General features: G+C 43.2%; 1 protein-coding gene across 1 annotated transcript in view; it reads left to right on the top strand.

Annotated features, from left to right (window-relative positions):
• Positions 1 to 27,943, top strand: part of CETN2 (centrin 2) — a 56,644-nt gene that overhangs the window by 2,145 nt on the left and 26,556 nt on the right. The window contains exons 2-3 of the mRNA XM_077450225.1: positions 2,324 to 2,482; positions 12,895 to 13,023. Coding sequence (XP_077306351.1) covers positions 2,324 to 2,482; positions 12,895 to 13,023 — 288 coding nt within the window. The remainder of the gene's footprint in view (positions 1 to 2,323; positions 2,483 to 12,894; positions 13,024 to 27,943) is intronic.

Raw genomic sequence — 27,943 nt, 5'->3', positions numbered from 1 at the left:
TCCTGTATTTGAATTTTAGTCCTCCAAGATAGGTGTATAAGGCCTGCTTACCTACTGAAATATGAAGTGGACAGGTTTGGACAGTGATGGCGAACTTGTCACTCCAGATGTTTTGGAACTACATTTCCCATGATGCTTATGCATTCTGCAGTGTAGTTGAGCATCATGGGAAATGTAGTTCCAAAACATCTGGGGTGCCAAGGTTCACCATCACTGGTTTAGGAGATCCTGGCCCTCATCACCTTCTCATCACCTTCTCGTCCCATGGGGTAGGTGGTAGAGAGAGCCTGAGCAGCGTCAGTCCTTTTTTTCTGTTCTAACGTGAAGTCGGTCACACCAGTATATCGCAATTTTTGGTGTCGGAATGAGTAACATTTTATAGTATGGTTAACGCGGACCTTCAACAATTTTTTTTTATTTTTAACTTTCCATCTATTAAATCTTGTTGTTTTAACTTTGGATAGTAAAACATTTTTTTCCTGTCTGTAAATACCTTATACAGCCCACTTCCTGTTTTCTTGTCTGGTCATTAGCCTAGGCTTATGACATCATGCACAGGTTTCTCTCTCACTCTCGTTAGTTTGCCATGAGTCATAAGAGGGCCAATGAGAGCTGCAGAGCTGGAGGTGTGCCTCTGTGTGTCTCTGTAAATCCAGGAAGTGAACAGGCAGCAACTTCAAAAGTTGCCCACTGTTAAAATGGATGCAGCCAGACTCAGTGGAGGGAGGTTTCTGCAGCATATTTGGCAAGTACAGAATCACAGTATATAGAAAATAATATGTAAAGTGGTTGGAGGGAAGCTTCAGAATAGCAAAGACGTTTTTATTACAAATTATGTGAGCAGACTGCAGTTCCTCTTTAAGCTAAACTCTGGAGAAAAATAACTATAGGCATTTTTTTTTCATTTTGTATAGAGTAAGGGAGGGTTATAACCCTTGTCAGATTATTATTATTATTTTTTTTTTTTGCCAGCTGTGTTCCAATGGGGAGATTTCCCTTCACTTCCTGAAGCAAACGCATTCGTAGGTCATGTCCGCATATGTAAACGATGTTCAAACCACACGTGTGAGGTATCTCCATAAACGTTAGAGCGCGAGCAATAATTATAACCCAAGACAGCCTCTGTAACGCTAAACAGGTAACATGTAAAAAAAAATGTAAACCGTTGCCTATGGAGATAACGGACCTTGCCAGAAAGAAGTCTCCCGTGAGCACGCACGGGAGTGACAACATACCCGGTCCATGCCGAGGGAGCTGACATTGGGTGAGATACCGATGCTTCGTTCTAAGGTAAGTATTTCAAAATGAGCTAGTATGCGGTGCATTTTTTTTATTTTCTAAATAGGTTCCTTTAAGCTAGTGTATTGTTAGTTCACTTACCTTTTCCTTCGATTTCCCTTTTAAATGTTTTTTTTCTTTGTCTGAATTTCTCACTCCTGTAAGCTTGCCCCCATCATCTGAGCCGTTCTGGCTGGGGATGTAGTCCCAAGGGAGGGGGGCGAGCACGCTGACTAACCCCCCAGCCAGAATGGCTCGGATGATGGGGGCAAGCTTACAGGAAGTGAGAAATTCAGACAAAGAAGAAAAACATTTAGAAGGGAAATCAAAGTAAAAGGTAAGTGAACCAACAATGCACTAGCTTAAAGGAACCTATTTAGAAAATAAAAAATGAACCTTTACAACCCCTTTAATTCGGCCTGTACAGTACTCTAAGTGCCAAATATCCAGCATTGAAACTTACAGTTGCAGCTATTGTTCAGTGATGACTGCGGGCCACTCGCTCTCCACCTTGTCCATTCAAAAAACATCTTGTATTCTTTTCATACGACTACCGTGGCTGTCACAGTAGTCACATGATCACGAGGCGTCCCACCGTCTCCTGAGAGCTCCGTTCCGGTGCTGTGTGTGCGCTCTTAGCACTGAAAGCTCTGCTGCCCGCGGACACATATGTGTGGTGTGTGTGCTATAAAGCCTTTGCCACTACACATATATGTTACTTGGGCAGAAAGCGGTTAAGAAGTGATTGTTGGGTGGTAATAATTACAAGCCTTGTACCACGTGCTGGAGTTAGCAGAATCTCTTTGGTGTTAAGCAGCCCTTCATCACGCTGCCATGTCACATTCCCGCTGGCTATCTATGAAACAAGCTGCTTGCTTGTTTCTGTAAATCGACTTTTGAAATGAGTAGCAAGCTCATTAGAACATAAACTACAATACAAGTAGGAACAGAACATGTGTTTATATTTAATATACTGTAAATAAGCAATAATAACATAAAAGTGTAAAAACTTTGTTTTATGTGTACTTATTTTACTGACATGCAGGCATCCAATTACATGAAACCAACGCTGGGAGTGGCAACTCAGAGGAAAAAGACTGTACCAAAGCCGGAACTGACTGAGGAGCAGAAGCAGGAGATTCGAGAGGCTTTTGATTTGTTCGATACTGACGGCACAGGAACGATCGATGTTAAGGAACTAAAGGTGAAGGTTCATATACAAATCAGTTACACAAATATACATGTTCAATGCAAATATCTAATGAATTGTCAGTAGGAACTCTCTCTTAGTTGGGTTGCTTAGCCGTTTTTGTTTCTCACATTTTTTCATCACCTTTTATTTATTTTATTTATTATTAATTTCTGTAACAGAATTGTCCATGCTGTACAAAGTCCACATTATAAACAAGGATATATATAGAGAAACATTTGAGTGACAAGTATGTCAAGAAGCATAGCAAAACATCAATTACAAAAATGAGTTTTGGTGGTAGTGAGATCCTTACCTAGCTTTCAGTGTACATGATATTCCAAGATCGAACGAGGTTTAGTCACCAGGATACTAACTTTCTGTTGCAGATCATGCATTATTATTATTATTATTATTTTTATAATACAGGATTTATATAGCGCCGACAGTTTGCGCAGCGCTTTACAACAGTAGGCCAGACAGTACAATTGCAACACATTTCAATACAGGAAGAATCAGAGGGCCCTGCTCGTTAGAGCTTACAATGTATGCAAACACTGGAGTACAGCAAGTTAACCACTTCAGCCCCAGCAGGATTTACTCCCTTAAAGTGGTTGTAAACCCTTACAAACCACTTTGACCTACATGTAAGCCTAGATTAAGGCTTACCTGTAGGTCCAAGAAATATCTCCCAAATCTAAACGGTTTAGGAGATATTTGCCCGAAGATGGGCACGCCGTAGACAGCGGTGCGCAGGCGCACTGAGCATGGCATTCTCGATAACGAAGATGCCGCACGTCTCGGCTCCCGTGCGCATGCGCGGGAGTGACGTCATCGCGGCTTCACCGAATGACAGCGGGGGAGCTGCGAGACCCACCGAGGAGATGGATGCGCCGGACTACAGGGGACAGCAGTGACTTCGCTGGCTCCTGTGTCAGGTAAGTGACACATAATGGGCTACTATGCGATGCATAGTAGTCCATTATGCTTTGCCTTTGCAGGGAATAAAAGAAGAAGTAAACTCATCAGGGTTTACTTCCTCTTTAATGACCAGGCCATTTTTTGTAATGCAGTACTGCATTGCTTTAACTGACCACTGCGTGGTCGTGCGATGTTGTACCCAAACAAAATTGATGTCCTTTTTTTTTTCCCCACAAATAAAGCTTTCTTTTGGAGGTATTTGATCACCCCTCTTTTTGCGCTATAAACAAAAAACGACAATTTTGAAAAAAAAAACAACAAAATGTTTTATTTTCTGCTATAAAACACTTCCAAAAAAATAAAATGTAAAAAAAAAACACATTTACTTAATAGTTTAAGCTATTATGTATTTTGCTACATATTTTTGGTAAAAAAAAAACCCCAATAAGCGTATATTGTTTGGTTTGCACAAAAGTTATAGCGTCTACAATATAGGGGATAGATTTATGACATTTTTATTATTTATTTAGACATTGTGGCGGACAGATCGGTCACCTAATGGACATTTTTGACATTTTATTTGGGAACCAGTGACATTACTACAGTATTCAGTGTTAAAAATATGCACTGTTATACTAATGACACTGGCAGGGAAGGGGTTAATGGGGGGGGGGGGGTGGCTAAGGGCTTAAAGGGGTTGTAAAGGTAAATGTTTTTTCACCTTAATGCATTCTATGCATTAAGGTGAAAAAACATCTGACACTGCCGGCGCTCCCAGTCCCCCCGTTTTACTTACCTGACCCCTCGAAAATCCCGCGCTCGCCCCCTCCGTCCTCTTCGCCGCTCAGCCTGGCCGCTGATTGGCTGGAGTGGATGGATTGAAAGCAGCGCAGCCATTGGCTCGCGCTGCTGTCAATCACATCCAATGACGCAGCGCGCCGGGGGCGGGGCCTTGTGATACAGCGAGCAGCTATAGCCACCGGCTGTATCACGGGAGCGCGCCCGCAGGTGCTTCTCACCTATGCGAGGGAGCTCGCATGAACGTGAGAAGCACCTGTGGGAAGAAGCAGAGACAGCCGCCGAGGGACCCCAGAAGAGCAGGTTCGGGGCCACTCTGTGCAAAATGAGTGGCACAGTGGAGGTAAGTATAACATGTTTGTTATTTTAAAAAAATAAAAAATTTGACTTTACAATCCCTTTAACTGTGTTCCCTCACTGTTGTTCTAACTGTAGGAGGGAAGGGCTCACTGAGACAACACACAGATCCGTCTTCCTGCATAGCAGAAAGACAGGGTCTGTGTGATCTTCCCTGTCAGAACAGAGATCTGTCTTGTTTACACAGGTCCCCGTTCTGTCACTGCGGGGAACGATCTCGGGTGGCCGGCGGACATCGAGTCTACCAGACCTGATGATTGTCTCCTCCTGCTGGCCAATGGGAGCACATGCACGCACGCCCACAAAAGCGAGTTCATGAGACGGCGTACAGCTACGGCGATTTGCGCAGCCGAGCCACCTTGCCGCAGTATAACTGCGGCAGGTGGTTAGCAAGTAGTTAAAAGAGAAGCGTGGGATTTAAAACAATATCTAAAATCCTATAGAAATATAGAAACGCTTAACTTTAAGAGAGCAAATTTTTCAAGGATGAGGGCTACTCTCCAAGATATAGAGTGGACGGGAATATTGGCATTGGTGAACACAGAACAGAAATGGAAATTTTTCAAAAAGACTGTATGCGAACTCACTGCAAAATATATATGTCCATGGGCAGTAAGTTTAAAAGACTAAAAATAAAACCTATGTGGCTCACACCCAAATAAAAAAAAAAAAAAGCTATAAATATTAAGAAAGGAGCTTTTAAAAAAATATAATAATGGAGTAACACTATCATTTAAATATAACAGAATATGTAAAAAGGAAATCGAGGACACAAAAATTCAAAACGAATGACAGATTATAAAAGATAGTAGGACAAACCCCCAAAAATTCTTCAAATATATTAATAGTAAAAAGGTCAGGTCTGAGCATGTAGGCTCTTTACAAAATAATCTGAAGTGGGTGACTGGAGACAAAGAAAAGGCACATTTGTTACATACTTTCTTCAGCTCTGTGTATATAAAAGAGCATAGGGGAGCTCAAGTCCATAAAGGGAATGGTATTCACACACCCCCAAATGATCCACAATGACTCAAAGTGATATGGTCCAGAAATATTTAGAAAGGATAAAGGTGGATAAAGTACCTGGACCAGATAGTATACACCCACGGATCCTAAAAGAATTGAGCGCTGTCATTTCAAAGCCATTTTTTCTCATTTTTAGGGACTCGTTAAAAACTGGAATTGTACCACTGGATTGGCGTAAGGCCAATGTGGTGCCCATATTCAAGAAGGGATCAAAGTCTTCACCAAGTAACTATAGACCTGTTGGTTTGGCTTCTATAGTAGGGAAGATACTGGAGAGTTTAATGATAGGGTATGTTAGGAAGAAATATTTTAAGCAACAGACAGCATGGATTCATGAAAGACAGAAGTTGTCAAACAAACCTGATTTCTTTTTATGAAGAAGTAAGTAAAACCTTGGTGGTGGTGGACGTGGTATACTTGGATTTTTGCAAACGTGTTTAGCACAGTTCCCCACACACGGCTCATGTGTAAGGTAAAGTCTACAGGCTTGGAAATATCAGTTTGTAAATGGATAGAAAACTGGCTAAAAGACCGAATTCAGAGAGAAGTGGTGAATGGTCTAAGGTTATCAGTGGTGTACCCCAAGGTTCAGTTTTGGGACCCTTACTTTTTAATAACTTTATCCACTTGCCGCCCGCCCTATAGGCAATTGACGGTGGCAAAGTGGTTGCATAATCCTGATCGGACGTCATATGACGTGATCAGGATTATGAGCCGATGCGTCCCCCCGGGGGCGCGCATCGCGGCGATCGTTGTTGCGGGGTGTCAGTCTGACACCCGGCAACTACGATCTCGGTAAAGAGTCTCCGACTGAGACTCTTTACCACGTGATCAGCCGTGTCCAATCACGGCTGATCACAGTGTAAATAGGAAGAGCCGGTGATCGGCTTTTCCTCACTCGCGTCTGTCAGACGCGAGTGGAGGAGAGCCGATCAGCTGCTCCTCTGACAGGGGGGGTCTGTGCTGATCGATTATCAGCACAGCCCCCCGAGGATGCCCACACTGGACCACCAGGGATGCCCAGCAAAAGGTAATCCTCCCTAGACCACCAGGGATGCCAGTCAGTGCCACAATGGATGCCAATCAGTGCCCATAATGGATGCCAATCATTGCCCACAATGGGCATCACTGATTGGCATGCATTATTGTTTGGCACTGATTGGCATCCATTAGTACAGTATAACATAATACAATGCCGCCTATCAGTGCCCACCTGTGCCGCCTATCAGTGCCCACCTGTGCCGCCTATCAGTGCCCACCCATGCCCATCTGTGCCGCCTATCCATGCCCATCTGTGCCGCCCATCCATGCTAATCCGTGCCAATTTGTGCCACCTATCAGTGCCCATCCGTGTCGCCCATCAGTGCCACCCATCAGTGCCACCTATCAGTGCCACATATCAGTCTCCATCAGTGCCACATCATTGGTGCCCATCAGTGCCGCCTTATCAGTGCCCATCAGTTTAGCCCCATCAGTGCCCATCAGTGAAGGAGAAAACGTACTTATTTACAAAGTCTTGAAACTGAAACAAAAAAAAACATATTTTTTTTTTCAAAATTTTCGGTATTTTTTTATTTGTAGCGCAAAAAATAAAAACCGTAGAGGTGATCAAATACCACCAAAAGAAAGCTCTATTTGTGGGAAAAAAAATGATAAAAATTTCATTTGGGTACAGTGTACCATGACCGCGCAATTGTCATTCAAAGTGCGACAGCGCTGAAAGCTCAAAATTGGTCTGGGCAGGAAGGTGTTTAAGTGCCCAGTATTGAAGTGGTTATAAATGATATTGGGTCTGGGATTAAAATTACCATTGCAATATTTGCAGATGACACCAAGCTGTGCATTGGAATAACGTCCTTACAGGATGTCTCCAATTTACAAGCCAACCTCAATGGAGTTTTAATTGGGCAACTATGTGGCAAATGAGGTTTAATGTTGATAAATGTAGGTATGCACTTGGGGGCTAAGAATATGCGTGCATCATACATACAGTGCCTTGAAAAAATATTCATACACCTTGAAATTTTCCCCATTTTTGTCATGTTACAACCAAAAACATAAATGTGAAGTGGAAGGAAAATGATACATGGTTTTCAATTTTTTTTTTTTTTTTTACAAATATCTGAAAGGTGTTGCATACATTTTTCTTCAGGCCCCTTTCTTCTGATACCCCTAAGGCTGCTTTCACACTGCAGCGGGAGCGGCGTCGGCGGTAAAGTGCCGCTATTTTTAGCGGCGCTTTACCGTCGTTTTAGCGGCGGTGTGCGGGCGCTAGCGGGGTGGTTTTAACCCCCGCTAGCGGCCGAAAAGGGGTTAAACCCGCCCGCAAAGCGCCGCTGTAGCGGCGCTTTGCCGGCGGTATTGCCGCGGTGTCCCATTGATTTCAATGGGTAGGAGCGGTTTAGGAGCGGTGAATACACCGCTCCTTCACCGCTGCAAAGATGCAGCTAGCAGGACTTTTTTCACTGTCCTGCCAGCGCATCGCTCCAGTGTGAAAGCCCTCCGGCTTTCACACTGGAGTTAAAGGGGCCGTTTTTTTTCAGGCGTTACACAGGCGCTATTTTTAGCGCTGTAACGCCTGAATACCGCCCCAGTGTGAAAGCAGCCTAACTAAAATCTAATGGAACCAATTGCCTTCAGAAGACACCTAATTTAGTAAATGGAGTCCACCTGTGTGTCATTTAATCTCACTATAAATACAGCTGTGAAGTCCTCAGGTTTGTTAGAGAACATTAGTGAACAAATCGCGTCATGAAGGCCAAGGAATACACCAGACAGGTCAGGGATAAAGTTGTGGAGAAGTTTAAAGCAGGGTTAGGTTCTAAAAAAAAATATATCCCAAGCTTTGAACATCTCATGGAGCTCTGTTCAATCCATAATCTGGAAGTAGTAAGAGTATGGCACAACTGCAAACCTACCAAGACATGGCTGTCCACCTAAACTGACAGGCCGGACAAGGAGAATTAATCAGAGCAGCAGCCAAGAGGCCCATGATAACACTGGAGGAGCTGTAGACATCCACAGCTCAGGTGGGAGAATCTGTCTACAGGACAATTACCAGGGTGGTCGTGGCACGTTTTTTTTTTTAGCTGGGCAAGCTCACTTGCTGGTTGTTGCCTGGGGCTTACCAGTGCCCATCAATTTTGACCACTCGGCTACCTGATACACTGACCATTACACTTACCTTACCTACATGACCTACATACACTGACCTACCTGACATGCATACACCTACCTACCTAACATACATTGACCTACCTGACATGCATACACCTACCTAACATACATAGACTGTCCTCACCTACATACACTGACCTAACATACATACACCTACTTAACATACCTTGCCACCGAGATCTTCTTCACTCTGCCATCTGCCCCCACTCCAGCACACCTGGTCATCAACAATACATCGGTGCAGTCACTGACAGATCTCGCCCGATCGCTCCTCCGCTGCCATGATGATCTTGCCGAGCGGGGATCTCAGTGATGTGGTGCGGTGCAGCGGCGCCATTGTAATTCCCGCCTTCTGGAGCCTGCAGCACCTATGATGGATGTCCTGCGTCCCGCCATTGGACCAGTGGGACATCCATCATAGCTCCAGAAGGCGGGACCTGCTAGGTCACTTGGCGGATCAGATCGGTCCCCACTCGGCGGCGGCCGGTGGTGCTCGGGGCTAATAATTGGATGGAGCCTTCCTGAGACTGTGAGCTTTTCGGAGACCCATTTGGGGCTCTAGCCACCCCCTGCCGACACCCCTGCCCTAAACATACAGCAAGAGCTACAATGGAATGGTTTAGATCAAGCATATTCATGTGTTAGGGTGACCCAGTCAAAGTCCAGACCTAAATCCAATTGAAAATTTGTGGCAAGACTTGAAAATTGCTTTTTACAGACACTCTCCTTCCAATCTGACACAGCTTGAGCTATTTTGCAAAGAAGAATGGGCAAAAATGTCACTCTCTAGATGTGCAAAACTGGTAGAGGCATACCCAAAAAGACTTGTAGCTGTAATTGCAGAGAAGGGGGGGTTCTACAAAGTATTGACTCAAGAGGGCTGAATACAAATGCACGTCACACTTTTCACATATTTGTTTGTAGAAAATTTTGAAAACAATTTATCATTTTATTTCCACTTCACAATTATGTGCCACTTTGTGTTGGTCTATCACACAAAATCCAAATAAAATACATTTACTTTTTGGTTGTAACATGACAAAACTTTTTCAAGGCACTGTACTAGAGGGAGTACAACTGGGGGATCCGTAGTGGAGACGGATCTGGGGGTTTTAGTAGATCATAAGCTTGTAAAGCTACATTAAAAAAATAAAAATAAAATAACTAACATGTCTATACTTACCTACTCTGTGCAATGGAATCGCACAGAGCGGGCAGGAACCTCCTCTTTTCTTGTTCCCCCGCCAGCACTCCTGGAACCTCCCTCTGTCCAGTGTCTATTGACACAGGCAGTGGGGCTCGGCCTTGCTCCCTCATCACTTCTTTTGATTGACAGCACTGGGAGCCAATGGCTCCCTGTGCCCCAGCAAACCCAGCTAGACCCGAAAGGGTAGGGGTGAAACGATCTGTGGACGTGCACAGTGCTGGACCTCCATTAGCAAATGGAGTGATCCTGGTGCCTCATGGAATACAGTGCATTCAGAAAGTATTTACAGCCCTTCACTTTTTCACATTTTGTTATGTTACAGCATTATTCCAAAATGGATTAAATTCATAATTTTCCTCAAAATTCTACAGACAATACCCCATAATGACAACGTGAAAGACGTTTATTTGAAAAAACAAAAAAAAAAAAAAAAAAATCACATGTACATAAGTATTCATGGCCTTTGCTGATTTCTTTGTTGAAGCCCCTTTGACACCAATTACAGCCTCAAGTCTTTTTTGGAGTATGATGCTACAAGCTTGGCACACCTATTTTTGGGCAGTTTCTCCCATTCTTCTTTGCAGGACCTCTCAAGCTCCATCAGGTTGAATGGGGAGCATCAGTGCACAGCCATATTCAGATCTCTCCAGAGATGTTCAATCGGGTTCAAGTCTGGGCTGTGGCTGGGCCACTCAAGGACATTCACAGAGTTGTCCCATAGCCACTCCTTTGTTATCTTGGCTGTGTGTTTGGGGTCGTTGTCCTGTTGGAAGATGAGTATCCCCCCCCCCCCCCCGGTCTGAGGTCTAGAGCAGGTTTTCATCAGGGATATCCCCCTGTACATTGCTGCATTCATCTTTCAATCAATCCTGACTAGTTTCCCAGTTCCCGCCGCGGAAAAACATCTCCACAGCATGATGCTGCCACCACCATGCATCACTGTAGGGATGGTAACTGTAGCGATGTATTGGCCAGGTAATGAGACATGCCTGGTTTCCTCCAGACATGACGCTTGACTTTCAGGCAAAAGAGTTCAATCTTTGTTTCATCAGACCAGAGGATTTTGTTTCTTATGGTCTGAGAGTCTTTCAAGTGCTTTTTTGCAAACTCCAGGTGGATTGTCATGTGCTTTTTACTGAGGAGTGACTTCAGGTCTGGCCACTCTACCCTACAGGCCCGATTGGTGGAGTGCTGCATAAATAGTTGTTCTTCTGGAAGGTTCTTCTCTCTTCACAGGGAAATGCTGGAGCTCTCTCAGAGTGACCATCAGGTTCTTGTTCACCTCCCTGACTAAGGCCCTTCTCCCCTGATCGCTCTGTTTGTGCTGGGCGGCCTACTCTAGGAAGAGTCCTGGTGGTTCCAAACTTCTTCCATTTATGGATGATGGAGGCCACTCTGCTCATTGGGACCTTCAATGCTGCAGACATTTTTCTGTACCCTTCCCCAGATCCTGTGTCAAAGGTCTACAGACAATTCCTTGGAGTTCATGGCTTGGTTTATGCTCTGACATGCACTGTTAACTGTGGGACCTTATATAGGCGGGTGCGTGTGCCTTTCCAAATCATGTCCAGTCAACTGAATTTACCACAGGTGGACTCCAATCAAGTTGAAGAAACATCTCAAGGATGATCAGTGGAAACAGGATACACCTGAGTTCACAGCAAACGCTGGGAATACTTATTTACATGTGATCATTTTTATTTTTAATAAATTTGCAAAGATTTCAAACAAACTTCTTTCACGTTGTCATTATGGGGTATTATTTGTAGGATTTTGAGGATAATAATAATGAATTTAAAGAGGAAGTAAACCCTGATGGGTTTACTTCCTCTTTTTTTCCCTGCAAAGGTAAAGCATAATGGACTACTATGCATCGCATAGTAGCTCATTATGTGTCACTTACCTGACACAGGAGTCAGCGAAGTCGCCGCTGATCCCTGTAGTCCGCCGCATCCATCTTGCTGGTGGCGTCTCGCAGCTCCGACCAATGACAGCGGCGAAGCCGCGATGACGTCACTCCCGCGCATGCGCACGGGAGTCGCGTCTCGCAGCTCCGACGCTGCCATTCGGCGAAACCGCGATGACGTCACTCCCGCGCATGCGCACGGGAGTCGACAAATTAGGCAAATCCATTCTTGGATTTGCCGCATTTAGTGCGCCTGCGCGCCGCTGTCTACGGCGCATGCGCCGTAGACAGCGGTGCCCATTTTCGGGAAAATATCTCCTAAACCATATAGGTTTAGGAGATATTGCTTGGACCTACAGGTAAGCCTTAATCTAGGCTTACCTGTAGGTCAAAGTGGTTTGAAGGGGTTTACTTCCTCTTTAATCCATTTTGGAATAAGGAGGTAACATAACAAATTGTGGAAAACATGAAGTGGTGTGAATACTTTCTGAATGCACATCACATGATGATGGTTTCCTTAAATATTGGTCTGCCTCTTGTCTGAACTAACAAGAGGAAGGGAAAGATGGTTTATGTTTTCTGAACCATGAAGATTCTGACTCTTCTCCACACCTCCTGCACCTAAGTTCTATTGCTGCATTCATCTATAAATACCCAGAGGTATCAGTGTAACAGAAAAAAGTATCCTATTTTGTACATTTTGGTGCTCCTTCTTTACCCTGCTGTCTCAGGCACTGGTCCATGAATGCCTCAATGATGCTGTACATACAGCCCTGACTATCAGCATGCCTTTAAGAGGCACTAAGCTCCATTGCACAACTGTAAGTTGTGAACAGGCAAAAACAGAAGAACAATACATCATAGTGGGGCATTATTTGTGATAAATTATTATACAGTAGTTTGCCTGCACTGTATTGAAGCTGTGAATGCATTTCACTGTTGTAATTGAGGCTTTAAAATGTTAGCATTTGCATGGTTGGTTGTAAGCAAAGATCAGTTTTTCCTTTGAATGCTAACATTTTGGAACCATTGCAGGTTGCCATGCGAGCCCTTGGATTTGAGCCAAAGAAGGAGGAAATAAAGAAGATGATTTCAGATATTGATAAGGAGGGGACCGGCAAAATCAGTTTCAGTGATTTCCTGTCTTCAATGACCCAGAAGATGGTGAGTTCTACATACTGACTTCAAGGGAGAGAGAAAACATTTCCAGAACACAAAGGGGGAGATTTAATGCAGCTGGTGCATGCAGAATCTGGTGCAGCTGTGCATAGTAACCAATCAGCTTCTAGGTTTATTGCCAAAACCTAATTAGGTAAAGTTAGAAGCTGATTGGATACTATGCACAGCGACACCAGATTGAGTGCATCAGCGTTAGTAAGATGGGGTTGCAATATATACGAATTGGATGCATTTTTAAAAGCATCCGATTTGTATAACCTTTAAATGTGAACGGCTTTCAATGCAGCCAGTTCACACAGCCGCAGTGCGGTTTCAAAAAGGTTTTTGAATCTTGTTCAGGTGCAATTTCAGGTGAAAATTTTTGGTGAACAGAAACGTACTGGGCTGCCACACTGAAACCGCGGCCACACATGTCTAAACCCGGCTCTAAAGTGATTGTAAACAATCACATTGTAAAACAATCCATTCAGTTTAAAATAGAAATGAAAGGCAAAACATTTTGGTATAGATTTAAAAAATAAAATAAAAATGATACCTTTTTTTCCCATTTTTATAAGTGATCTCATTCCCTCAGCTGCATTAAAGTGTTGTAAAGATTTTTTTTTTTTTTATAACAAGCATGTCTATACTTGCAAGGGTTTTGCACAGAGTGGCCCGATCTGCCTTTTTCTGGGGTTCCGCTGGCGGGAAGCAATACAAAGAGAACAGAATACTTTTTTCCTGGTACAGCAGCCACATATTATGAATATGAAATGTTGGGGGTAGTGAACACTTTAATCTCCCCCCAAATCTTCCCCAGCCAGTATAGAGGGGGCGGGGCCGGGAGCTCCACTGACGCTCCCACTCTGATCACTGGCTCTCACTACAGCCGCTCTGTTCCGAGCATATAGGATGCACGGGGGCGGGGTCAGAGCATCAGTGGAGCTCCCGGCCCCACCCCCTCTCAGCTGGTTAGCGCGGGAATTCAGCCTCCCGTGTCCTCTGTGCACTCTGCAAAACCTTAATTGGGGCCCCAATTCACGGGTAACAGGGCCCCCCTACAAAGCATGAGTGGAGCTCCCGGCTGTTGTAGTGAGATCAGAGAATGGAAGCCCCGCCCACATACCTCTAAATGTATGTAGTGAGTTTGGCTGCCCAGGTATGTCCTTACACCCATAAAATGCCTGACTGCTTAAACCCTGAGCTGTGTTATTCAACTGTCAAGCTGTGCGTTGCTGAAAGTTCTCTGACCATCACCTGTAGCATGTCCGCAGTCTCTGATTGTCTCCTGCAGTATATCCGCAGTCTTTGATTGTCTCCTGCAGTATGTCCGCAGTCTTTGATTGTCTCCTGCAGTATGTCCGCAGTCTTTGATTGTCTCCTGCAGTATGTCCGCAGTCTCTTATTGTCTCCTGCAGTATGTCCGCAGTCTTTGATTGTATCCTGCAGTATGTCCCCAGTCTCTTATTGTCTCCTGCAGTATGTCCGCAGTCTTTGATTGTATCCTGCAGTATGTCCGCAGTCTCTGATTGTCTCCTGCAGTATGTCCGCAGTCTTTGATTGTCTCCTGCAGTATGTCGCCAGTCTCTGATTGTCTCCTGCAGTATGTCGCCAGTCTCTGTCTCCTGCCGTATGTCGCCAGTCTCTGATTGTCTCCTGCCGTATGTCGCCAGTCTCTGATTGTCTCCTGCCGTATGTCCGCAGTCTCTGATTGTCTCCTGCCGTATGTCCGCAGTCTCTGATTGTCTCCTGCCGTATGTCCGCAGTCTCTGATTGTCTCCTGCCGTATGTCCGCAGTCTCTGATTGTCTCCTGCAGTATGTCTGCAGTCTCTCATTGTCTCCTGCAGTATGTCGGCAGTCTCTCATTGTCTCCTGCAGTATGTCGGCAGTCTCTCATTGTCTCCTGCAGTATGTCGGCAGTCTCTGATTGTCTCCTGCAGTATGTCGGCAGTCTTTGATTGTCTCCTGCAGTATGTCGGCAGTCTCTGATTGTCTCCTGCAGTATGTCGGCAGTCTCTGATTGTCTCCTGCCGTATGTCCGCAGTCTCTGATTGTCTCCTGCCGTATGTCCGCAGTCTCTGATTGTCTCCTGCCGGATGTCCGCAGTCTCTGATTGTCTCCTGCCGTATGTCCGCAGTCTCTGATTGTCTCCTGCCGGATGTCCGCAGTCTCTGATTGTCTCCTGCCGTATGTCCGCAGTCTCTGATTGTCTCCTGCCGTATGTCCGCAGTCTCTCATTGTCTCCTGCAGTATGTCCGCAGTCTCTCATTGTCTCCTGCAGTATGTCCGCAGTCTCTCATTGTCTCCTGCAGTATGTCTGCAGTCTCTGATTGTCTCCTGCAGTATGTCTGCACTCTCTGACACTCTCCTGTAGTATGTGTATTAATGTGCCCCTTTACTTGCTCAATTATTTAGGATTGCTCCACTGCTGAGTGAGAGGTAATGATGTGCATTAACCTGTAGCAACCAATCAGCGAACAGTAAATAAATAAATAAAGTCATGCTACGGACTTCCCACCCTGTGTGTGACTAAAATAAATGAAAATTAAAATAAAAAATTGAAATTACAAAAACTACTGTGAATTATTAGACGTAAGATTTACAAGGGTTAGAGCTGCCTTTGCCTAGATCCTCCACCCCCTAAAGGTGGGGGGGGGGGAGGTTTAGATGTAAATAGAGGTCGACCGATATGGGTTTTTCTCTGGCCAATGCCGATGCCGATATTTAGAGATCATGGCGGCCGATAGCCGATATATGATGCCGATTTTTTTGGGCCGATATGTTAGGCCGATTTTATTTTATTTATTTATTTTTAATCCCCCTTGATCTAACACACCTTTCCCACTGGGGCGTTTTTTAAGGCGCTTTTGGGCTAAAAATAGCGCCTGCAAAATGGCTCCCCTGCAGTCTGCGTGAAAGACAGAGTGCTTTCACACAGAGGCGATGCGCTGGCAGGATCTTAAAAAAAAAAAAGTCCTGCAAGCAGCACGTTTGGAGTGGTGTATACCGCTCCTCCACCACTCCTGCCCATTGATATGAATGGGCACCACTGCCGAAGCGCATGCAATGCGATTTGGCAGCGGTGCTTCATGGGCGCATTTAACCTCTTCCTTGGCCGCTAGCTGGGTTATATGTGCCCCACTAGCAGCCAAATAGCACCGCTAAAATGATTGTAAAGAGCCGCTAAAACTTGCGTTTTACCATCAACGCCTGCCCGCTCCAGTGTGAAAGCAGTCTTCATAAGTGATACAGAAAATTTCTTACACTTAAACATTTATTAAACAAAACAAACCTCCAATCAGTTTACTTGTATGTATGATTTAGATAAAAAAAAAAAAAAACTATATATTAAATAAAAACAGGTAGTCAAAACTTTTGGACAAAAAAAAAAATGGGCTAACTTTACTGTTTTTTTATTTTATTTTTATTTTTTAAATGGTGTATTTTTTTCCCAAAAAAATGCATTTGAAAGACCTCTGTGCAAATGCCTTGTGACATAAAATATTGCAACAACCGCTATTTTATTCCCTAGGATCTCTGCTAAAAAAATATATATCATTTTTGGGGGGTCTAAGTGATTTTCTGGCAGAAAATACAGGATTTTTACTTGTAAGCAACAAGTGTCAGAAAAGATTGTCTTTAAATGGTTAAACTGAGAACTCTACACACTGAGATGACTTCATTCATTCAAGTGTAAACATTGTATCATTTTGTTCTTTTCTTGGCAGCCTGCCCAGAGAGGAGGAAAGGGTTTCTATGACGACTCAGACAACTTACACTGACTTCTATTACAGAAGTCATTTCAAAGTCCCGCTGTAGTTCTAAATCGGCTTTTTATCAGCACAATCGGCCGATGCCGATTATTTAAAAAACGGCAAATATCGGCCGATATATCGGTCGACCTCTAGATGTAAAGGATTAAATAGTGGGCTATGGCGCTAAAACCCAATATATATTTAACCTATGATGGTCTATTTATAAAGATATATACAAAATTAATAATTAGTTTATAAGTGTTACAGTGCAAATCTATATTTCAGTGCTGAAATTTTCTTACGTTGCAAAATTAAAATGAGAAAAATGCAATAATCAGTGTGTGCAAATACGTGCTGACACTACTGTGACCCATAAATATAATTTGCTTATAATAATAATATCAAAATTCATAAGAAAAAATCATTCAAAAGGTTGTGCAAAATAATTAATCCCAAAAACGTCCTTGTGCATAGAAAAAACTTTCAAAATCGCATTCTGGGATCGCTGGAAAGTCCCATACAGTAATGTCCCAGGTAGTGGTAACACAAGGTAAAGTGACTAGTGCAAAAGTGCCAATCCTCAATGCAGAGAAAACGCTCGTCCCCGGTGCGCCACTCAGTGTTGTGGTAATGTGAATGCTCTCACCAGATCATGTACCCCTATGGGGTTGGATGGGCTTTCACAGTATGAGCCACTGTGCTGCTATCTGGATACTGCTGCTGGTGCGCTGGGGGAATGTTCACTCTTCACTTTATGTGCACTCCGTTGTTATATACATTGAGGGAAGAAAAACATATCCATGGTGTAGTACGTTTGAACAGCTTTTTATTTAATTACATAAAAGAAAATTACTCACATTCGCTAGTAAAAACAGTTCGTGTTTGTAAACAGGTAAAACAAACTCCGCCGGCCGCTTCTGGCTATAGGAAGGGTGCACGTACGTAGCCACGCCCTACGCATTTCGTCAGAGTGACGTCTTCTGGAGTGGCCATATTGGTGCACCTTCCTGTTTAAGTAGGGTGCAGTGCTCCACTACGCTTGCGCGGATCGAACGGCGCCATTTTGGATGGGAGAATCCCCTATGTTGTGATCAAATTACTCCTCCTCTGATGTGTGCGTCACACATTCTTCCTATTGCAGGTGTATCGCTGCAATTTTTTATATATATGATGACGTATCCCCTACTTCTGATGGTTATATGTATAAACGTGGAGCACTGTGACCCGCTTTTTATGCCTAAATGAGCCTGCTACTGACCCCACTCCAGACATCTACTATTCATGTAATATCCCTGTCATGATAAAACCCCGGTGGGGGTTATTATGTAAATATACACAAAATAGAAAGTAGAAATCCACATATGGTTCTTATAAAATATCAGACTAATGAAATGAAAATTACCAATAGAAATAAAAATAAAAAATAAATAAAAATAAGAATAAAATAAAAATAAAAATTGAAATAAATGGGATGAATATAAATATAAAATTGGGGAATGTTAAAATACAAATGTTTGCTTTTATCATGTATAGCTGTTATTATTGCTTTAATAAAGGAACATAGATTACGTTTATATTAAGTCCAAGAGGAGAGACTGGAGGTCCTAATTTTTAGTGTAAAATTAAAATTAAAAGATGTGAAAAAGGGGGGTTTTCTTTATCGGAATAGGAAGGTTATATCCCATGGAGAATTATTGCTCAATCTTGTGAAAGAAAGGGGGTGAAAACATAAGGATTCTAACCATTACTAATTAACCACTTAAGGACCGCCGTATTGCTATTGTACGTCATCACAATGGCACAGGCAGGCACAAGCACGTAGATGTACGTGCCTGCCTTCCAGCGGGTGGGGGGTCCGATCGGACCCCCTCCCGCTGGATACGGCGGTCCGGTTCGCTGCAGAAGCGATCCGTGATGAGGGGATGGCCGTTGGTTTCTGGCCACCCCCTCTGGATCGCTCCTGGCCAATGACGAACTTCCTCCCACTGTGTATTGTTTACACAGGAAGGAGGAAGTGATGTCATTCTCCTCGGGGCGGTCTTTTTGACCGGACTATGAGGAGAAGACTAAAAGTAAGTGTGCACCAACACTACACTGACATGTAGGTACACACAGGCACACAAACCCCCCCCTCCCCCCTCCCCCCCCAGTCACAGTGTCACTGATTGCATTGATCATTTCTTTACTGATCAATGCATTCAGTGTCAGTTGTAACAGTTAAAACTGTCAGGGCAGTTAGTGTTAGGTCCAGGGTAGCCCCCTATCACCCCCCAATAAAGATTTAACCCCCTGATTGCCCCTAGAGTTAACCCTTTCACCCCCTTTTGCCAGTGTCACTAAGCGATCATTTTTCTGATCGCTGCATCAGTGTCGCTACTGTCGCTAGGTAGCTAGTTATTTTTTTAAGTTCACCGCCAGGTTTTTATATCGCTAGGTACCCCGATATACTACCCAATAATGGTTTTAACCCCCTGATTGCCCCTAGTTAACCCTTTCACCCCCTTTTGCCAGTGTCACTAAGCGATCATTTTTCTGATCGCTGCATCAGTGTCGCTACTGTCGCTAGGTAGCTAGTTATTTTTTTAGGTTCACCGCCAGGTTTTTATATCGCTAGGTACCCCGATATACTACCCAATAATGGTTTTAACCCCCTGATTGCCCCTAGTTAACCCTTTCACCCCCTTTCGCCACTGTCACTAAGCGATCATTTTTCTGATCGCTGCATTGGTGTCGCTAGTGTCGCTAGGTAGCTAGTTATTTTTTTAGGTTCACCGCCAGGTTTTTATAGCGCTAGGTACCCCGATATACTACCCAATAATGGTTTTAACCCCCTGATTGCCCCTAGTTAACCCTTTCACCCCCTTTTGCCAGTGTCACTAAGCAATCGTTTTTCTGATCGCTGCATTAGTGTCACTAGTGTCGTTAGGTAGCTAGTTATTTTTTTAGGTTCACCGCCAGGTTTTTATAGCATTAGGTACCCCCATATACTACCCAATAATGGTTTTAACCACCTGATTGCCCCTAGTTAACCCTTTCACCAGCGATCACAGTATTAGTGTCACTGGTGACGCTGGTTAGCCAGTTAGTTATTTAGGTTCCCCATCAGGTTTTTATATAGCGCCAGGGACCCCCATATACTACCTAATAAAAATTTGAACCCCCTGATTGCCCCTAGTTAACCCTTTCACCACTGATCACCGTATAAGTGTTACGGGTGACTTTGGTTAGTTTGCTTTTTATAGCATCAGGGCACCCACCATTTATTACCCAATAAAGGTTTAACCCCCTGATCACCCGGCGGGTGATATCAATTAGGTTTTAGGGTCAGGGTCTGCGTCGCCCCAGGCAGCGCTAGGTTAGTGCCAGTACCGCTAACACCCACACGCAAAGCATAAACCTCCCGTAGTGGTATAGAATCTGAACAGATCAATATCTGATCTGATCAGATCTATACTAGCGTCCCCAGCAGTTCAGGGTTCCAAAAAAACGCATTGTTAGCGGGATCAGCCCAGATACCTGCTGGCACCTGCGTTTTGCCCCTCTGCCCAGCCCACCCAAGTGCAGTATCGATCGATCACTGTCACTTACAAAACACTAAACACATAACTGCAGCGATCGCAGAGTCAGGCCTGATCCCTGCGATCGCTAACAGTTTTTTTGGTAGCATTTTATATTTAAATCCGGAAGGCAGTGCTTGGTTTTCGGGGTCCCGTACGTGGCTAGGCTCCCAAAAAGTCCCCCACATGTGGTATCCCCGTACTCGGGAGAAGCAGCAGAATTTATTTTGGGGTGTAATTTGACTTCTGCCCATAGCATGTGTGAGCAATATATCATTTAGTGACAACTTTGTGCAAAAAAAAAAAAGTTTGTAATATTCCCGCAACTTGTGGCAAAATATAAAATATTCCATGGACTCAACATGCCTCTCAGTAAATAGCTTGGGGTGTCTACTTTCCAAAATGGGGTCATTTTGGGGGGTTTTGTGCTATTTTGGCATTTTATGGCCTTCGAAACTGTGATAGGTAGTGAGGAGTGAAATCAAACATTTGCACCCTTAGAAATCCTGAAGGTGGTGATTGGTTTTCGGGGTGCCGTGCGCGACTAAACTCCCAAAAAGTCCCACACATGTGGTATCCCCATACTCAGGAGAAGTAGCGGAATATATTTTGGGGTGCAATTCCACATATAACCATGGCATGTGTGAGCAATATATCATTTAGTGACAACTTTTTGTAAAAAAAATTTTTTTTTTTGTCATTATTCAATCCCTTGGGACAAAAAAAAAAATATTCAATGGTCTCAACATGGCCCTCAGCAAATAGCTTGGGGTGTCTACTTTCCAAAATGGGGTCATTTGGGGGGGGTTTTGTGCCATCTTGGCATTTTATGGCCTTCAAAACTGTGATAGGTAGTGATAGGTAGTGAGGAGTAAAATAAAAAATGTATGCCCTTAGAAATCCTGAAGGTGGTGCTTGGATTTCGGGGTCCCGTACGCGGCTAAGCTCCCACAAAGTCCCACACATGTGGTATCCCTGTACTCAGGAGAAGCAGCAGAATGTATTTTGAGGTGTCATTTCACATATGCCCATAGCATGTGTGAGCAATATATCATTTAGTGACAACTTTGTGCAAAAAAAAAAAAGTTTGTAATATTCCCGCAACTTGTGGCAAAATATAAAATATTCCATGGACTCAACATGCCTTTCAGTAAATAGCTTGGGTTGTCTACTTTCCAAAATGGGGTCATTTTGGGGGGTTTTGTGCTATTTTGGCATTTTATAGCCTTCGAAACTGTGATAGGTAGTGAGGAGTAAATTCAAAAATTTGCACCCTTAGAAATCCTGAAGGTGGTGATTGGTTTTCGGGGTGCCGTGCGCGAATAGACTCCCAAAAAGTCCCACACATGTGGTATCCCCATACTCAGGAGAAGTAGCGGAATATATTTTGGGGTGCAATTCCACATATAACCATGGCATGTGTGAGCAATATATCATTTAGTGACAACTTTTTGTAAATTTTTTTTTTTTTATTTTTTTTTTTGTCATTATTCAATCCCTTAGGACAAAAAAAATAAATATTCAATGGGCTCAACATACCCATCAGCAATTTCCTTGGGGTGTCTACTTTCCAAAATGGGGTCATTTGGGGGGGGTTTGTACTGCCCTGCCATTTTAACACCTCAAGAAATGAGATAGGCAGTCATAAATTAAAAGCTGTGTAAATTCCAGAAAATGTACTCTAGTTTGTAGACGCTATAACTTTTGCGCAAACCAAAAAATATACGCTTATTGACATTTTTTTTACTAAAGACATGTGGCTGAATAAATTTTGCACTCAATGTATGACTAAAATTTCGTTTATTCGATTTTTCTTATAACAAAAAGAAGAAAATATCTTTTTTTTTCAAAATTTTCGCTCTTTTTCCATTTACATCGCAAAAAATAAAAATCGCAGAGGCAATCAAATACCATCAAAAGAAAGCTCTATTTGTGGGAAGAAAAGGACGCAAATTTCGTTTGGGTGCAATATTGCATGACCGCGCAATTACCAGTTAAAGCAGCGCAGTGCGAAATTGGAAAAAGACCTCTGGTCCTTAAGGTGTTTATTGGTCCGGGGCTGTAGTGGTTAATTAGACATTTGGCCTGCACTTTTTATATAACGGTTTTTAGCTTGGTTGCATAACCTCCGCCATCAATTTCATGATTTTCATTCATCAGAGGCCTAGCCTCTTATGATAGATTATTAATCTTTATTATTGTTTAAATGGAGGCTAAAGAGGGCCAGAGAATTTTGTCTAACCTGAGTAAATTACCTTGGTTACAGTTACTCAACTGGGTGTTGGTGTATAGTTTCTACTATCATATTAGTATGTCTGTATTAATATGTAATCCTTATAAGAACTGAAAAAATGTTTTACCTGGGTATGTATTCCATCTTGCATACTAATGTTGTTGAATGCATAACCTCCGACCTTAGATACTATACAACCTAGACTATTCCGGGGCCCAAGGTGGAAAAATTATTTAGAATGGTAGACCTCCTGTTAATTAACAATTGGTCTGGAAAAACAGTTGGGGCATATATCTACTCGTGGAGAATTAAGGGAATATAGTGGGTATTTATTCTGTCCTACATACTAGTGTTATTGAATGCACAACATCCAATCCGACCACTATAGTGCATAAACTGATCTCAGGTCAGGGTTGGGAGAAAGCTCTTCTATTAAAAATTAGTCAAAAAACAATTGAGGTCCAAATCCACATTCATTCCCCCTGGTTGGAGGGTGTCTAGGTTAAAAATCCATTTGGTCTCGTTCCTAGATACTTTAATTGTTTTATCCTCTCCTCTCCAATGGCCTCTTATTTTGGCTATTCCATAGAACACCATCTGCCCTGGGTCACGGTTGTGGAAGTACCTGAAATGTTTGGAGACACTATGTTTATGAAACCCCTTCTTGATGTTTGTAATGTGTTCCCTTATTCTGACTCGAAGCTCCCTCGTAGTTCTCCCTACGTATTGTTTGAGGCAGGGGCACTCAATGACATAGGTGACATGAGAGCTGCTGCAAGTAATCCGCTCATTTATTTTATATTCTTTTCCGTTAGAGGTTGACTTGAAGGTGGTTTTCTTTTTATTGGTCTTCTTGCTAACTATACAAGGAAGGCACTTTCCACATTTGTAGAATCCTTTCAAAGTCCCCGCGATTCTTATTTGCTTAGGTGGGTCCACTATATTTTTTACCAGTTTGTTCCGGAGCGTTGGTGCCCTTCTATAGATGAACCGGGTTTTTTTGGTAATATAGTACAGAGTGAACTATCCGCCTGCAAGATGGGCCAATGCTTCTTAATGATGTTTTCTACATCTTTATACTGTCTGTTGTACCCAGTAAGGAAGGCAACTTGCAGATTGTTTTGTTTTGCTTCTCCTTTTTTGTCTTCTAGTAATTAATTTCTTTCCATACATTTTACTTCGTTCTTCAATTTCCGGAGATCCTTTTCCTCATACCCTTTCTTCCTGAATCTTTCAATGATGGTTTCTGCTAGTTGGTCGAAATCTGCACTATTGCTGCAATTTCTATATAATCGCATAAACTGACCCTTGGGTATATTCCCTAACCACCTAGGATGGTGGCAGCTGTTTGTGGGGATATAGCCATTATGGTCAGTGGCCTTAAAATAGGTACGTGTGCCCAGACTCTTTTCTTGTTTGTAAATCTGTAGGTCCAGATAGTCCACGTTCTGATCATTGTAATTCCCTGTGAATTTCATACTGTATATATTTTTGATTTCGTCATAAAAAAATATTTAATGAAAGGTTTAAGGATGGCAATGAACCACAACTACTTTTGGTATAAAGGAACTTTTTACACACAAACAAAAGGTGTAGCAATGGGGGCTAAGTATGCCCCGAGCATAGCGAACCTGTTCCTGAACAGGTGGGAAGAAGAACAAATATATGGGGTACATAGAAAAAATCTCAAATTGTACCATCGGTATATAGATGACATCATAATTGTATGGGGGGGCACACCGGAACAACTGCAAGATTTTTTTGACGAAATCAAAAATAATATATACAGTATTAAATTCACAGGGAATTACAATGATCAGAACGTGGTCTATCTGGACCTACAGATTTACAAACAAGAAAAGAGTCTGGGCACACGTACCTATTTTAAGGCCACTGACCATAATGGCTATATCCCCACAAACAGCTGCCACCATCCTAGGTGGTTAGGGAATATACCCAAGGGTCAGTTTATGCGATTATATAGGAATTGCAGCAATAGTGCAGATTTCGACCAACTAGCAGAAACCATCATTGAAAGATTCAGGAAGAAAGGGTATGAGGAGAAGGATCTCCAGAAATTGAAGAACGAAGTAAAATGTATGGAAATAAATAAATTACTAGAAGACAAAAAAGGAGAAGCAAAACAATCTGCAAGTTGCCTTCCTTACTGGGTACAACAGACAGTATAAAGATGTAGAAAACATCATTAAGAAGCATTGGCCCATCTTGCAGGCGGATAGTTCACTCTGTACTATATTACCAAAAAAACCCCGGTTCATCTATAGAAGGGCACCAACGCTCCGGAACAAACTGGTAAAAAATATAGTGGACCCACCTAAGCAAATAAGAATCGCGGGGACTTTGAAAGGATTCTACAAATGTGGAAAGTGCCTTCCTTGTATAGTTAGCAAGAAGACCAATAAAAAGAAAACCACCTTCAAGTCAACCTCTAACGGAAAAGAATATAAAACAAATGAGCGGATTACTTGCAGCAGCTCTCATGTCACCTATGTCATTGAGTGCCCCTGCCTCAAACAATACGTAGGGAGAACTATGAGGGAGCTTCGAGTCAGAATAAGGGAACACATTACAAACATCAAGAAGGGGTTTCATAAACATAGTGTCTCCAAACATTTCAGGGACTTCCACAACCGTGACCCAGGGCAGATGGTGTTCTATGGAATAGACAAAATAAGAGGCCATTGGAGAGGAGAGGATAAAACAATTAAAGTATCTAGGAACGAGACCAATTGGATTTTTAACCTAGACACCCTCCAACCAGGGGGAATGAATGTGGATTTGGGCCTCAATTGTTTTATGACAAATTTTTAATAGAAGAGCTTTCTCCCAACCCTGACCTCAGTTTATGTACTATAGTGGTCGGATTGGATGTTGTGCATTCAATAACACTAGTATGTAGGACAGAATAAATACCCACTATATTCCCTTAATTCTCCACGAGTAGATATATGCCCCAACTGTTTTTTCAGACCAATTGTTAATTAACAGGTGGTCTACCATTCTAAATAATTTTTCCACCTTGGGCCCCGGAATAGTCTAGGTTGTATAGTATCTAGGGTCGGAGGTTATGCATTCAACAACATTAGTATGCAAGATGGAATACATACCCAGGTAAAACATTTTTTCAGTTCTTATAAGGATTACATATTAATACAGACATACTAATATGATGGTAGAAACTATACACTTACACCCAGTTGAGTAACTGTAACCAAGGTAATTTACTCAGGTTAGACAAAATTCTCTGGCCCTCTTTAGCCTCCATTTAAACAATAATAAAAATTAATAATCTATCATAAGAGGCTAGGCCTCTGATGAATGAAAATCATGAAATTGATGGCGGAGGTTATGCAACCAAACTAAAAACGGTTATATAAAAAGTGCAGGCCAAATGTCTAATTAATTAGTAATGGTTAGAATCCTTATGTTTTCACCCCCTTTCTTTCACAAGATTGAGCAATAATTCTCCATGGGATATAACCTTCCTATTCCGATAAAGAAAACCCCCCTTTTTCACATCTTTTAATTTTAATTTTACACTAAAAATTAGGACCTCCAGTCTCTCCTTTTGGACTTAAAGCGGTAGTAAACCCGCACATTTTTTTTTTTTTTTAAACCTGCAAAGCAAAAGGCATAATGAGCTAGTATGCACCGCATACTAGCTCATTATGAAATACTTACCTTAGAACGAGGCCCCGACATCTGGCCCGATCCACGCCGAGGGAGCTGACATGCTCCCTCTGCGTTTCTTCCGGGTATCGCGGCTCCGGCGCTGTGAGTGGCCGGAGCCGCGATATCGTCACTCCCGCGCATGCGCGCGGGAGATTTCAGTCCGGCCGCTGCCGGATTTTGACGGCGAGAAACCCCTTGTGCGCATGCGCCGCTGCAGTCAGCGGCGCATACCGAGGGGAATATCTCCTAAACCGTACAGGTTTAGGAGATATTTTTTTTACCTACAGGTAAGCCTTATTATAGGCTTTCCTGTAGGTAAAAGTAAAAAATGTGGGTATACAACCACTTTAATATAAACGTAATCTATGTTCCTTTATTAAAGCAATAATAACAGCTATACATGATAAAAGCAAACATTTGTATTTTAACATTCCTACTTTCTATTTTTCTATTTTGTGTATATTTACATAATAACCCCCACCGGGGTTTTATCATGACAGGGATATTACATGAATAGTAGATGTCTGGAGTGGGGTCAGTAGCAGGCTCATTTAGGCCCCTTTCACACTGACGTCCCGTTCAGGCCCGCCTGTCAGTTTTTCAGGCGGACCTGAACGGGTGCTCCATAGAGCTCTATGGAGCGTCGGGTGTCAGCGGTGACATGTCCGCTGACATCCGACCCGCTCCGATCCGAAAAACTGTGACGGAGGAAAAAGCTATTTTTCCATCCGTCTGCGGATCGGATCGGGTGACGACGGGCACTGCGGTCCGTCGTCATCCGATCTCCCATAGGGGAGAGCGGCGCTGTGACAGGTCTGTCCCTGCGCAGTGTGCAGAGACAGACCTGTCATCTCCCTGCTCAGCGGGGATCGGCGGAGTGATCCCCGCTGAGCAAACGGATATCCACGGGGCGGATCAGAACTGATCCGCCCCGTGTGAAAGGACCCTTAGGCATAAAAAGCGGGTCACAGTGCTCCACGTTTATACATATAACCATCAGAAGTAGGGGATACGTCATCATATATATAAAAAATTGCAGCGATACACCTCCAATAGGAAGAATGTGTGACGCACACATCAGAGGAGGAGTAATTGGATCGCAACATAGGGGATTCCCACATCCAAAATGGCGCAGTTCGATCCGCGCAAGCGTAGTGGAGCACTGCACCCTACTTAAACAGGAAGGTGCACCAATATGGCCGCTCCAGAAGAAGTCACTCTGACGAAACGCGTAGGGCGTGGCTACGTACGTGCACCCTTCCTATAGCCAGAAGCGGCCGGCGGAGTTTGTTTTACCTGTTTACAAACGCGAACTGTTTTTACTAGCAAATGTGAGTAATTTTCTTTTATGGAATTAAATAAAAAGCTGTTCAAACTTACTATACCATGGATATGTTTTTCTTCCCTCAATGTATATAACAACGGAGTGCACATAAAGTGAAGAGTGAACATTCCCCCAGCTCACCAGCAGCAGTATCCAGATAGCAGCACAGTGGCTAATACTGTGAAAGCCCATCCAACCCCATAGGGGTACATGATCTGGTGAGAGCATTCACATTACCACAACACTGAGTGGCGCACCGGGGACGAGCGTTTTCTCTGCATTGAGGATTGGCACTTTCGCACTAGTCACTTTACCTTGTGTTACCACTACCTGGGACATTACTGTATGGGACTTTCCAGCGAT

This window comes from Lithobates pipiens, unplaced genomic scaffold (genome assembly GCF_037356315.1).
Source record: "Lithobates pipiens isolate NorthernLeopardFrog02 unplaced genomic scaffold, aLitPip1_a1.2 Scaffold_1, whole genome shotgun sequence".
Lineage (NCBI taxonomy): Eukaryota > Metazoa > Chordata > Amphibia > Anura > Ranidae > Lithobates > Lithobates pipiens.
This window is presented reverse-complemented; position numbering and strand designations above follow the sequence as displayed.